Here is a 13,608-nt window from a genome sequence, read left to right on the forward strand (position 1 = left end):
CCGCCTCCAGCCTCAGGACAGAGACACGTTGAGAGTCTTATAAAAAGATACCGTACACTGGAGGCATCTCTGCTAGGATTCCAATTAATCCCTTTTGTATAAAGACCTTTTTTCTTTTTTCACGTGCCAAAGCTTTTTTTTTAATTCCAGTATAGCCAACGCAGTGTTAACATTAGTTTTCAGGTGTACAATATTCAACAGCCCTGTAGATTACTCGGTGCTCATCAAGGTTAAATATACTCTTCATCCCCCACCCCCACCCCATTTCACCCATCCCCCCCACCCACCTCCCCTCTGGAAACTGTCAGTTTGTTCTCTATAGTTAAGAGTTGGGTTTGTTTGGTTTTTTGGGGGAGGGGGAGAAGGTTTTTTTTTTTTTAACCCCTTTGTTCCTTGGTTTCTTAAATTCCACATAATAGTGAGATCAAATGGTATGTCTTTCTCTGACTTACTTCGCTTAGCATTTACTCTCTAGGTCCATCCACGTTGCTGCCAATGGCAACCTTTCATTCTTTTTTATGACTAATATTCCATTGTATATCTATACATCTCTTTTATCCATTCATCTATAAATGGACACCCGGGTTGCTTCCATAATTTGGCTATTATACATAATGCTGCAATGAACACAGGGATGTATATATCCTTCCAAATTAGTGTTTTAGTATACTTTAGGTAAATACTCAGTAGCGCAATTACTGGGTCCTATGGTAGTTCTATTTTTTACTTAAGGAAACTCCATACTGTGTTCCAGAGTGGCTGCACCAGTTTGCATTCCCACCATCGGCACAGGAGGGTTCCCCTTTCTCCACGTCCTCCCCACCACCCAATACCATTGTGAGGTGGTATCTCGTGGTTTTGATTTGCATTTCCCTGAGGATGTGATGTTGAGAGCATCTTTTCATGTGTCTGTTGATCATCTGGATGCCTTCTTTGGAAAAATGTCTGTTCATGTCTTCTGCCCATTTTTAATTGGATTATTTGTTTTTTTAGGTGTTGAGTTGTATCAGTTCTTTATGCATTCTGGATACCAACCCCTTATCAGAAGTCATTTGCAAATCTCTTCCCCTATTCAGTAGGTTGCCATTTTGTTTTGTTGTTTCCTTTGTGCAGAATTTGATGTAGTCCCAATGGTTTATTTTCACTTTTATTTCCCTTGCCTCAGGAGACATATCTCGAAAAACATTGCTATGGCTGGTATTAGAGAAATTGCTGCCTGCGGCCTCTTCCAGGATTTTTATGGTTTCACATCTCACATTTAGGTCTTTAATCCATTTTGAGTTTATTTTTGGTACAGTGTAGGTGGTCCAGTTTCATTTGTTTGCATGTAGCTGTCTAGTTTTCCCAACACCATTTGTTGAAAGGCTTTTTCCCATTGCATATTCTTGCATTCCTTGTTGGAGATTAATTGATCATATAATTGTGGGTTTATTTCTGGGTTTTCTATTCTGTTCCATTGATCTATGTGTCTATTTTTATGCCAGTACCATACTGTTGGTTACTATAGCTTTGTAACATAACTTGAAACCTGGAATTGTGATGCCTCCAGTTTTGTTCTACTTTTTCAAGATTGCTTTGGCTGTTCAGGGTCTTCTGTGGCTCTATATAAATTTTAGGATTGTCTGTTCCGAATCTGTGAAAATTGTGTTGGCATTTTGGTAGGGATTGCACTGAATGTATAGATTGCTTGGTTAGCGTTAGTGAGTTAGTTATTTTTGGTGCAATTATAGATGAGATTGTTTTCGTAACTTCCTTTTCTGCTGCTTCATTATTAGTGTATAGGAATGAAACGGATTTTAAATCCTACTTTTCTGAATTCCTTTATCAGTTCTGGTAGATCTTTGGTGGAGTGTTCAGGGTGTTCTCTATATAACATCGTGTATAGACCGTATTTTTTTTTTTTAATTTTTTTTTTCAACTTTTTAATTTTATTTTTGGGACAGAGAGAGACAGAGCATGAACGGGGGAGGGGCAGAGAGAGAGGGAGTCACAGAGTCGGAAACAGGCTCCAGGCTCTGAGCCATCAGCCCAGAGCCCGACGCGGGGCTCGAACTCACGGACCGCGAGATCGTGACCTGGCTGAAGTCGGACGCTTAACCGACTGCGCCACCCAGGCGCCCTAGACCGTATTTTTTAAGAAAACACAATGCTCAGTGGATTCCTGTCTTTGGAAGACCGCTGGTGACGTCCCCCTGACGGTAGTGCAGCTACCAGATCTCAGGGGCGGGCGAGCGGGGCTGCCTCCTCCAGCCTCAGCCACCTCCCTTCTCCACACGCCACCCGGGCGCCCAACTCGGCCAGTCAACACCACCCGGCACTCACAAGGCTTACCTTCCCTCAAGAAATTAGACCATCGCTTGATGGCAATTTTTATGTCAAATTTAACAGAAGAGTATGAGAATCACTCCGCATTTCAAAAAATGGCAGGTCACGGGCACTCATAATCCACACTGCTACGGACTGAATGCCTCCCCTCAACATTCCTATGTTGACCCCAAACCCCCAGAATGGTGGTGTTGGCGGCGGGGGGACTTTGGGAGGTGACCGAGGGCAGGGTCCTCACGAATGGGATTTGTGCCCATTTAAGAGGGACCCCAGGATGTGAAGGCGATCTGGCTGCGACATCTGTCACCCCATTGATCGCCAGGGTTGATTCGGCTGATCTGGCTGGCTAGGCGGGTGTCCCCTTCCTCCCTCACCGCTCCATGTGCGTCCCTCCCGAAGCTGCGCGCTCGGTCGAAGAGGACGACCTTCCCCGATAGAGGAGGACCGTTCTTCAGTCAAGGGTATACGAGTAGCTGCGCTCCCCTGCTAGAACCTCCAAACAAGCTCTCAAGAGGGACCCCAGAGGGCTTCCTCATGAGGACACGGTGAGAAGATGCCGTCAATGAACCAGGCACAGCCCTCACCTGACAGCTGGTGTGCTAGAGCCTTCATCCTGGACTTGCAGCTTCCGGAACCAAAAGAAATAAACATCCGTTGTTCATAAGCCCGCCCAGACTGTGGTATTTTGTTACAGCAGGCCCGAGCAGAGGAAGGTGCAGTGTTCCTGCTATTCAGAATGAACGACTCACACACAGGATCCCTGGGTTGGCAGTTTATTTAAAAAAAACAACACCCCAGTTATCACATCTTCCTCCCTGTCCATCATTTTTCTTAACAGAAGCAGCTACGAAAAATTTGGGGAGATATAATTATCTTTGCAGACTGACACATTTGCAGAGGATTCATGAAGAATGACTCAAAAGCTCGTTTTACTCCTGAATCAGGCAAAGAGCAAATGACAACCTAAGAACAGATTTTGTTGACAGCAATATCGTAAGACAACATTGAATCATTACAGTGCAGTGGTTCTAATGAAGTTCACAATAGAATATTCGCAGCCCCAACACCAGACACACCAAAATCGCCCAACTGCTCACAGACTGGAGAAATCCGTGCAAGCAGCTGCCGTCTGAAGAGTCAAGACCAGAATCGGTAAGGCTTGGCCGGCGGGGAGTCTGGGCACCAACAGCCCCTGCTGCTCAGGGAGGCCCCGGGCCGCCCTCACTTGGAGTCTTGGTCTTTCTTTTCATCCAGAAGGGCAGAGCGGATCCCCAGCTTTTTCAGTTCCTCCACCAGGTCCCCATTCTGGTGCATCTGCAACAGAATGTCACAGCCCCCCACGAACTCGCCGTTGAGGTACACTTGCGGGATGGTGGGCCAGTTGGAATAGTCTTTAATGCCTACGGGGAGAGAACATTTCAGTGTCATTTAAATGGTCAGAGCTGAACTTCTCGTGGCAAAATCTATTTTCCACACGCTCCCAGCAGGACATCCGGTGCTGTTCCCTTCTTGCTTCCCCCATCCCTGGGGGACGTGTTTGCCACAGACTCGGAGCTGCAGAGTCAACTGGGTCACGGTTCAAACCCCACCTCCTCTAATTACGAGCTGTGAGGCCTCGGCCAAGTCTTTCCACCACCCACCTGTTTCCACCCCCATCTCGCAAGGCTTTCACGACAGGACAATCAGGTAGGCGAGGCTGTCGTAGAATGTCTGACACACACACACACACACACACACACACACACACACACAATCGGCAGGGATTGATGGCAGAGAACCGGCCGGTTCATGTAAGTCACACAACACATACAGAGCCACATTCTCTGTTCATCTGCCAGTCATGGTTTCAGTGAGACCAAACGTTAAAGAAATGCCAGGACTTCATTTCCAAGCGGACTACTTAATATGGGTCTATCATGGACCCACGGGTCCAACTCTGCCAAATGAGGCAGTCCCCGCCTCACGGTTTTTATGCCTATCTGGGTTGGTCATGGGTTTTTGCCTTTAATTCTTTGACCTAGAGAAAAATCTCTTTCCTAGGGCAGACTGCAGCCCTCGCCCTACTCAGCCCCTCAGATGGGCTCTCCACAGGGCAGGTGGATTCGGCTCAGCACAGAACTCGCAGCAACCAAGTCAAAGCAAGGAGAAGCCCGAAGCTCGCCGAAGGCCCATGTCCTGGGCCAGGAGCGGTGCCAGAGGGTGAGGGGGCCCCCCCTCCTCGTTCTCAAGTGCTCACGGAGGACAAGAAACCAACCAGCATGCACGGGATCAGTCCCGTGTGTGAGCGGTGTGGAGGACACACAGAGATGAGGCACATTCTAGGACAGTGAAGCCGTGTGGTTCTTCTGTTCAGCTCTGGGCCATGAGGACGATGGTCTTGACAACAAGGTAGGGAAAAAGCATGGTTTCGATCTCAAGACAGAAGGCTGCTCTTTCCTCACATTCTTCCAACCATTCTACTTCCTTCCTACTTGTGGGCTGAGATGAGAAAACACTTCCAAAAACATGGCCTTCCAGCAAAATGTGTGTTGGCTCTATGAAAAACGGACGACGGTCAAAACCATGGCACGTGACCAGCAATCACTATATACTTGCCATGTTTACACTTCCATAGATATTTTCAAATGGCCAAAACGAGCAAACAAACAAAACAGCAACGTAAACAGGCCGTTCAAACAAAACACAATACCGTGCAAATTAAAAGTCGTTCACGTGGGGGTTTTCATGCAAACCAACGAAAAATACTGGTGCTAAAAAGCTGGTCCTGGATACCCTATTTATTTTTCATATAAAATATTTATTTTCCAAATAAAAACACCAACTTGAGTGATGGCCCAAATCCTAAGATGCAATGCGTTTTTTTCTCTTTTAAATAAGTCACTGCCTTCTAAAAAACGGTAACTTAGCTCCTAACCACAGCACTAAAGACAGCCCCTAGCTGAGAGCTTTATCTTTCTTCCCCAGACTTCTAGGGAGATAATGGGTCCAGCGTTACAGGCCCCAGAAAACACACTTAGGTTTTTTTTTGTTTTTTTTTTGAGGTATAATTGACATATGACATATTATTTCAGGCATACAATATAATGATTTGATATGTGTATATATTACAAAATGATCACCACAATAAGTCTAGTTAACAGCTGTCACCCTATAAGGTTACAGAGGTTTTTTCCTGTGATGAGAACTTTCAAGATTACCTTAAAAGCTTACAAATGTGCAATACAGGATTGTCAGCTATAGTCACCATGCTGTACGTTATATCCCCAGAAAAGCACAGTTCTAAGCCACTTTGAGTGTCTTAAAAAAAAAAAAAAAAGTCAGCTAGAGGTAGGGGGGTTACTAATAAAAGGAAAATTTCATTTAGCCTTCAGAATGTCTTCAGAATACCAAATATCTAGATATGTTAGAGTATCTCTTTTTTTTTTTTTTTCAACGTTTATTTATTTTTGGGACAGAGAGAGACAGAGCATGAACGGGGGAGGGGCAGAGAGAGGGAGACACAGAATCGGAAACAGGCTCCAGGCTCCGAGCCATCAGCCCAGAGCCTGATGCGGGGCTCGAACTCACGGACCGCGAGATTGTGACCTGGCTGAAGTCGGACGCTTAACCGACTGCGCCACCCAGGCGCCCCGATATGTTAGAGTATCTTGATGAATTAAAGTTTTTCATCATTCTGATACTTGATGCCACAGAGACGACTTAGCATAGGAGTTGTATTTAAAAAAAAAAAAAGCTCTGTCCTTAAATAGTCTATTAGAACGTATTTCACGAAGAAGCCAGTGATCCATCTTTTTTTACTTTCATGTGACCGAGAGTGGGTGTGGGAATTAAGAAATGTTTAAAGTCAACACGGATCTCTTGTAATTCTTTGAAAGCTTCTTAAGAACTTTCTGTATTGTGTGCATGTGCCACTTATGTACGTGCTTTTACATCTGGGTCTTTTTCAATTGGTAATACATTGTGTGAAGCTTTCCAAGACAATGAATATGTACTGATTCTTTCGGTGAGTCCCTACAATTTTTGAAACGCACCATAAATGAGAGTAAATTTGCCATCTGAGGTCGCCCGAAAACCACACGCATCTGATCCTAAAGAGTAGTTTTTTTACATAAGATCTTTGCTAAGTAAAAGAATGATTTGCTTCCATCAATCGTATTTATAGCACCACACTCAATCAAAGCTTTAGGCCCGATTCCTTCATTAATTTCATGCTGCTGCAGATCACACGTCCAGACGAGGCAGACACGCCACCATTAAAACTACCCAGCAAGTGGGCTTTCCAACCTTCCTGAACATCCCCCCCCCCCCCAGTCACGTGCGAGGGAGCTGGGACTCCTTCCAAACCCCAGAGTCACACTATCTTGCCCAATAACTTACATTTCAGGAACTCAGAAGCACCGCGCCTCGGAGCCCATGATGGCATTGTGACAGTGGCCAACGGGCCTACTAGCTGACAGTTGATCAAAACGAAACCTACTTGCTTCTTTGGCTTTTAGAGTAACAGAGGTTACAGGCAGCTGATAGCAAGGCAAAGCGTCAGCGTCTTAAAAAACATACTATGTCCCTTTTTTTAGAAGTCTGATTACAAGTTTAAATATTTAACGAGATAACCAGTGGATTCCTATAGCACGAAGCGAGTAACTTCTGAGAATAAGAGACCGCGGCTCACAAGTTGAAAATTAAAATGAATCCCATCGGTCCACCATTAATTGTTTAAACATGGCTAATTCCTCACACTTTTTAATTCTCAAAACCTGCAATATACAGTGGTAGTTAACTTTCACTCCAAATAACTCAGGATCGGAGAAACTCATGAAAATGAGAAAATCGTATCCAAGAGTGGATTTTAATAATAATGGTATTGGGACAAAAAGTACTGACCGCGAAGTTCTACAGTAGGGTGACACTAGGAATTTGGAGTGACAAAGGAGGTGGTCTTACAAAACCAGTTCTACCTCTACCTACTGCCCCACCAAAAAAATTAATATTCCAAAGCATCAAACCAGAGTGGAAAAAAAAGTACTTCCAGAGCTTTCGAAAGGGACTTTTCAAAATTCATCCCATTTCAGAACATTAGACTTCGTTCCCGGTTTGGACAACAAACAAATGATAAGAGTTTCCTTTTTTTTTTTCCTGGTAGATTTTCACCATAGGAGCTTCAGAGTCTGATGCAGGTTAACTCTGCCTGGGGCAAGTCACATCACCTCCTCCTGAAGTCCTCCTAGGAAACAATGATGTCAGCACCCCCATGAGATCACCTGAGCAGAGAGAGCAAGGGAAACGAGAGACCCTCAACAGGGGAAAAGCAAAGGCTGGGGACAGAGTGAACAAAGCAATGGCTTTAAGGGCAGCCGACTGTGGCTTGCTAGCTTGCAGATGTAGCTTCAGATAAATTTGCTCATGTCTTAGCCTCAGTCTCCCTACCTGGGAAGTGGGAAGAAATCCATGCCTCACGGATTTATTACAAAGATGAAATGAGACCTAACTGGTGAAAGGATGGAGCTTGCACATTCCAGGTGCAAGGCGGATACGCTCTCCTCTCCACCAATGCCCCCTACTCACCCTTCAAGTCCTGCCTCTCTAGAAATACGTGCAACAGAGGACGCCCAGGGAAGAATGCTGGAAAAATACCAATCAGGTGTGCCAGGCACTTGCTGATAGGGTTACTGAATTTCACATTCTTTTAAGTGTTTTCAATACATACCCTCACTTAACCTTTGTAAGAGTCCTTCCGGGAAGGCATAATTAGTCCCTATTTATCAGAGGAAGAAACTGAGGCTCAGAGAAGTTCTTTAACCAAAGTCACAGTGCTGGCAAACGGCCGGGCCTGGATTTCCATCCGGGTTTCTAGGAATCCAAAGGACAGGTTCTAGACCTCCGCAGGTGGCCTCTGGCTGGCACGTCCCACCCCTGCCCACGATCCATACTTACAACTGGCATGTGTCCGCAACACGTCGGGCCGTTTCACACCGGTAACGTCTGTATACACGAACGGCATTATGCTATGACTACCTTTTTTGCAACTTACTTCGTGACTGCACCCTGTAATTTTTGAGATTCAGTTACATGAGATACATCTAGAACTAGATCACTCTACCACAACTTAGTTTTCTATCGCCTGACTAAACCACAGTCTGTTTATCCAGTCTGCTAATAGGCCAAGATCCTCTCTTGCCAAGTTTTCATTATTACAAGCAGCGCTTCAGGGAATATCATTACATGCATCTTCTAACTCAAACACAGGGGTCTTCCTCGCTGGAGAAAGAGGTGGCAAACTACAGCCTTTGGGCCAAATATGGTCCACTTCCTATTTTTTGCAAATCAAGTTTTATTAGAACTCGGCCACACCTACCTGTCTAGGTACCATCCCGACTGCCTTCAGGCCCCCAATAGCAGAGCGGAAGGGTCCACAAAGACTGAAGTACTTACTCTCTGGCCCTTTACAAAGGTCGTCTGTCAACCCCCACTTTATTTGTTTGTTAACGTTTGTTTATCTTTTGAGAGACAAAGAGAGAAAGAGCGTGAGTGGGGAGGGGCTCCAGGCTCTGAGCTGTCAGCACAGAGACCAATGCGGGGCTTAAACTCACAGACCACGAGATCATGACCTGAGCCGAAGTCGGACTCTTGACCGACGGAGCCACGCAGGAACCCCTGGCAACCCTCACTGTAGACTGTATACCCAGGAGGGAAGCAGCTGGTCACCTTCAACTTGACCCGGCACCGGACAGTTACTCCTCCAAGGTGTTGGTGCGACTGGATTCTCTCATCCACTGCATGTATCACATCCATCACAACAAAGACCCAGAAACACCACCCCCTAATCTTTTAACATTTGCCAAGGTCCCAGATTTGTTACTGTTGCCCAAATTCCCTGATAGTGAAAAGGCCGTGCATATTTTCAAAAGCTTAATAAACATTCAACAATAAGATAATGGCTATTCATTCAACAGACACTGCTCCTCGTGAAAGCAAAAAACAATGGGGATCTGAACAGGCAGAAATTTAAGAGGGTTTGTTTTTAAAGAGCATGGAAGATGGTTTCCGATATGATAAATAAGAGAAGTATTTACTTATTCATTAAAATCATCAACGAAAGCTCGCGCTGCATAAGCAATATACAGGGTACTCAGGTAACGCGGTCAGACATGGTCCCTGCTCTCCAGAGGGCAAAATGCTAAGCATGGACACGTGTGATCTCAAATGCATTTAAAAACAAAACAAAACAAAGAAACAAAAACCCAACTAGAAACTAGATACAAATGTTAACAGTGTATGCAGAATTACAGGTAGTTTTCGTTTATTACTTTCGGCATTTCCAAGTTTCCTCGGTGAGCATGTTACTTTTACAAAGGAAAATAAAAGACAGGCTTTGTTAAAAGGAGGATTTGGATATGCTGACATCTGTCTGCCGGGACCCACCTGATCCCTTTGTGGCTCCCTTCTGTGTGTATTCCAGATAAACAGGAGAAAGAAAAGACCGGAGGAGGACCTCACAGTCGTCTTTGTTCCCTGGGTCACAGGTTGAGACCTCTCTGCATCACACCTTGGGAACCGGGCAGCAGGAACAAGACAGAGTCTGTGGGTGTTCTTCAGGCTCTGAGCCCTTCGCAAAGCTGTGGCACAGGGAGAAAGGAAAGGCAGTTTGGCAGCTGCCCCTCTCCAGTTACTAGCGGTGACCTTGGGTCTAGGAAAGGTGCACAGAGGTAGCTCTGACTAGCAAAAGCAACCATCAGACAGCCTGGCAGCTTCTCTTGGTAAAATCAAAAGTGTAGAGAATAAAGAGATGAAGAGTCTGAATGTTTTATAAAGTCTTACCCTGGCTAAATGAGTCCCCACTGCGGGAACACGCACACACTACCCTGCTCCAATCTGCAGGTTAATACTTGCATGCAAGTTTATTTTTCTAAGCAACACAAAAGGTAGATGTTATGTTCACCATATATGCAACACATTTATCGACCAAGATGACAATCTGGTATGAAACAAAATAGGAATGGAAATGTTGAAACTCTACGGTCAAGAAATTTAAAGGCTGGGGCGCCTGGGTGGCTCAGTTGGTTAAGCCTCTGGCTCTTGGTTTCGGCTCAGGTCATGATCTCACGGTTTGTGAGTTCAAGCCCCACGTCGGGCTCCGCAGGGCTCTGCAGGGCTCCACACTGATTGCGCGGAATCTGCTTGGGATTCTCTCTCTCCCTCTCCCTGCCCCTCCCAGGCTCATGCTCTCTCTCTCATATACACACACACAAAATAAACAAATAAAGCTTAAAAAATAAATAAATTTAAGGGCTAAATTCCTGTAGCTGTTGTCTGAACACTTAACAAAGTGAGACTTAGGACACCTGCGTGGCTCAGTCAGTTAAGTGACCAACTCTTGATTTCAGTTCAGGTCATGATCCCTGGGTCATGGGATCAAGCTCCGTGTTGGGCTCTGCACAGACACCACGGAGCCTGCTTGGAATTCTCTCTCTCTCTCTCTCTCTCTCTCTCTCTGCGCCTCTATCCTGCTCATGTACATACACTCTCTCTCTCAAAAAATAAAAATAAATAAAGAGAGAGAGAGAGAGAGAGAGAGAATATGAACGTGAGAGACTGGAAGCCAGACAGGTGAAACGGAAGCCAGGAATCCAAGTGCTATGAGTCAGCCTTCTTATTTCTGCTCCTACTTTGTTCTTACATTCCAGCATAGCCTATCTCCAGTTGTATTCCACAGGAGAACAGAAACCACAAACCAAAGAGCTTCAAAACTTCGCACTAAACAAGCTGTTAACAACGCAATTTTTACGAACGGCCATACTAGCAATTTGCAGGGGACCTGTGCTGAGGTCCCCACGGAAAGATTACAGAGTAGTTTCTCCTATCTTATCTTTTAAGTAGAGCAGTCACTGCTGGGTGAAGACCGCAGATACTCCCCGTACACAGAAAAACAAAAACCAAAAACACCCCAAGGCCTAGTGACCGGTGGCATCCTAGCAGGAAAACAAACAAGGATCACAAGCATAATACACGGTAAGATCACATAAGGCTGGTAATGTTAACCTGCCTTCACTCCTCCTAGTTTCCACCCACAGAAACCAACAGTGTCCCAGGGATTAATCTGGGGGGGACAAATACTTTGAAAACCAAATATCCCAATAATAAAATAGCTACCACTTAGTGGGTGCCTTCTGTGTGCCGGATAAAATGAGGGGCACTTTTCTAAAAAGTTTTACTTTCTCTTTCTTCCTCATCAAAACTTTGTCAAGTCTGCTTTCCTCGTATCTTCATACGGCTGAAAAGGAAAATGCAGGGATGGGATTTAAGGCTGCACAGCCGACTGGCTGCAGAGGGATTACAACCCAAAACCTTTCCACCACAAGTGCCAGTCTCATCAAGCAGAAAGGACTACGACTGATCATTTCAACTGGAGAATAACAGTCGTAAATATGTAATAACAAAATGGGAGAATTCTAGGCTTGGCATAACAGAGAAGCTGGCCCCGTAAAACTGTTTCTGGAACACTGTCACTAAAGAACAGCACTAGGCTCAGGGAGGTGCCAGGATTCAGTCACTGGGAGTCTCTAACGGGAAGGCAGGACACCAAGCCACCCTCTAGGAGGTACATACAGCCTCCCCACTGCTCCATCAACTCTGACCCAGGACCTTAGCCAAGGGGCAGGTCAACACACTCCTCTGTCCTCTTCCTCCTCCCCCACAAAATAGGAGAAAGCATGTCAATAAGGTTCCTGGCACGGGGCTTATTAGAAGAAGTACCAATTGGGGCGCCTGGGTGGCTCAGTCCGTTAAGCGTCCGACTTCAGCTCAGGTCGCGATCTCGCGATCTCGCGGTCCGTGAGTTCGAGCCCCGCGACGGGCTCTGGGCTGATGGCTCAGAGCCTGGAGCCTCCTTCTGATTCTGTGTCTCCCTCTCTCTCTGCCCCTCCCCCGTTCATGCTCTGTCTCTCTCTGTCCCAAAAATAAATAAACGTTGAAAAAAAAATTAAAAAAAAAAAAAAGAAGTACCAATTAGCTGTCCGGGCCCTCCCGCCTCTACCTACCTGCTGCATCTGGCCCCAGACCCTAACTGGTCCCTGGGTCCTTCAGCTCCAAGCTTCAGTTACCTAGGGCACGGGGTTCATTCCTTATCTCTCTGTCCACAGGCCTCTCCATGCCCCAGCACGCCCCCCAATCCCAACCTGTCCTTGAGTAGCTAAAAACAAATTTCATGACTTTTTCTCCCACACCAAGTGATCCCAAGTAAGACTAGTCTAAAAGCAGTGTCAACCCCCTCCTTGTGGCAACAACAAAGGATGGTTCCGGACAGCCCGAGCCTTGAAGCACCAGCCAGCCTCAGACAAAGACAACCCCGGCCCTTCCTCCACCATCAACAGCACCGGCTCCTTATTCGTGAGGCAGGCCGACCTTCTCAACGTGTCCCCCAAAGTGCCTACCTCCTAGTGGTTCTTACTGTATTCCTTCTTGCCTCCCTTCCCCATCACTCTCCCCCCGACTGAGCCTGAGAGATTTGGCTCCGAAACGCCTCCCTGGGCTCAGCGTGGGGACCAGTGAACAGCTGGGACTTACCCAACGCCCAAGTTGGCCAGAGAACCGGATGCCCAGATCCTCAAGATCCACTTCAAGCCAACCATGCCCCCCACTCGACCCCGAATACAGTGCAGGAACCCGCGCCCTTAGCCGCGCTCGAACCCCCCCCCCCCTCCCCGACCTCTTGCGCGACACACCCAAGCCCCGCGGGGCGGCCCCGGCCCTTCGCCCCTCACCCGGCGGGCCCGCCTGACCTTGCCGGAGCTGGGGGTCGTCCAGCACATTGTAGGCCGCGTAGTCGCGGACACCGTGCAGCCGCAGGATCTGCACCACTGCGTTGCTGAAGCCGCACTGGGGCTGCTCCGGAGTCCCCTTGAGGAAGACCACCACCTTGTCCTTCTTCACCAGCGCGTCCAGTTGCTCGGCTGAGCCGCCCCCGCCGCCGCCCGAACCCGCCGCCCGCACGCCTGGGCCCCAAAGGCCGCCGCCGCCGCCGGAGCCGCGCCCCCAGCGGAGCAGAGCCACCGCCACCCGGCCCAGGGACCCGCTCATTCCCGCACGCTGGCCGGAGCCCTCGACGGCCCGGGACCTCGGCTCACCCCCGGGAGCCTTCCCCGGGCCCGCGGCAGCCCGGCCCGCCCCCCGGAGGCTCTCATTGGGCCGGCTCCGAGCTCCTCCCCGTGATTGGGCAACGCTAGCCCGCACTTACTCGATTCTACCAATCGTATGACTCGCCCGGTCCCCGACAGGATGGAGGTGGTC

The 13,608-nt window shown here is 47.4% G+C and overlaps 1 protein-coding gene across 1 annotated transcript; it reads right to left on the minus strand.

Moving 5' to 3' along the window:
* Window positions 1-3,082: 3,082 nt before the first annotated feature.
* Window positions 3,083-13,482, minus strand: GLRX5 (glutaredoxin 5). Its single transcript, XM_047080162.1, has 2 exons — window positions 13,101-13,482; window positions 3,083-3,725 (listed from the first exon to the last, which is right to left on the minus strand). The coding sequence occupies exons 1-2, from the start codon at window positions 13,396-13,398 to the stop codon at window positions 3,547-3,549; spliced, it is 477 nt and encodes a 158-aa protein (XP_046936118.1). The 5' UTR covers window positions 13,399-13,482; the 3' UTR covers window positions 3,083-3,546.
* Window positions 13,483-13,608: the final 126 nt, after the last annotated feature.

Source organism: Lynx rufus, unplaced genomic scaffold (genome assembly GCF_022079265.1).
Source record: "Lynx rufus isolate CCGP_SWC_20201006 ecotype Redwood Valley unplaced genomic scaffold, mLynRuf1.p SCAF_17, whole genome shotgun sequence".
In the NCBI taxonomy this organism is placed as follows: domain Eukaryota; kingdom Metazoa; phylum Chordata; class Mammalia; order Carnivora; family Felidae; genus Lynx; species Lynx rufus.

Coding starts and splice junctions, on each gene's coding strand:
- GLRX5 (XM_047080162.1), bottom strand. CDS start 13,398: ATGAGCGGGTCCCTGGGCCGGGTGGCGGTGGCTCTGCTCCGCTGGGGG. Junction 3,726..13,100: donor CGACCCCCAGCTCCGGCAAG/GTCAGGCGGGCC, acceptor CTCTCCCCGTAG/GCATTAAAGACTATTCCAAC.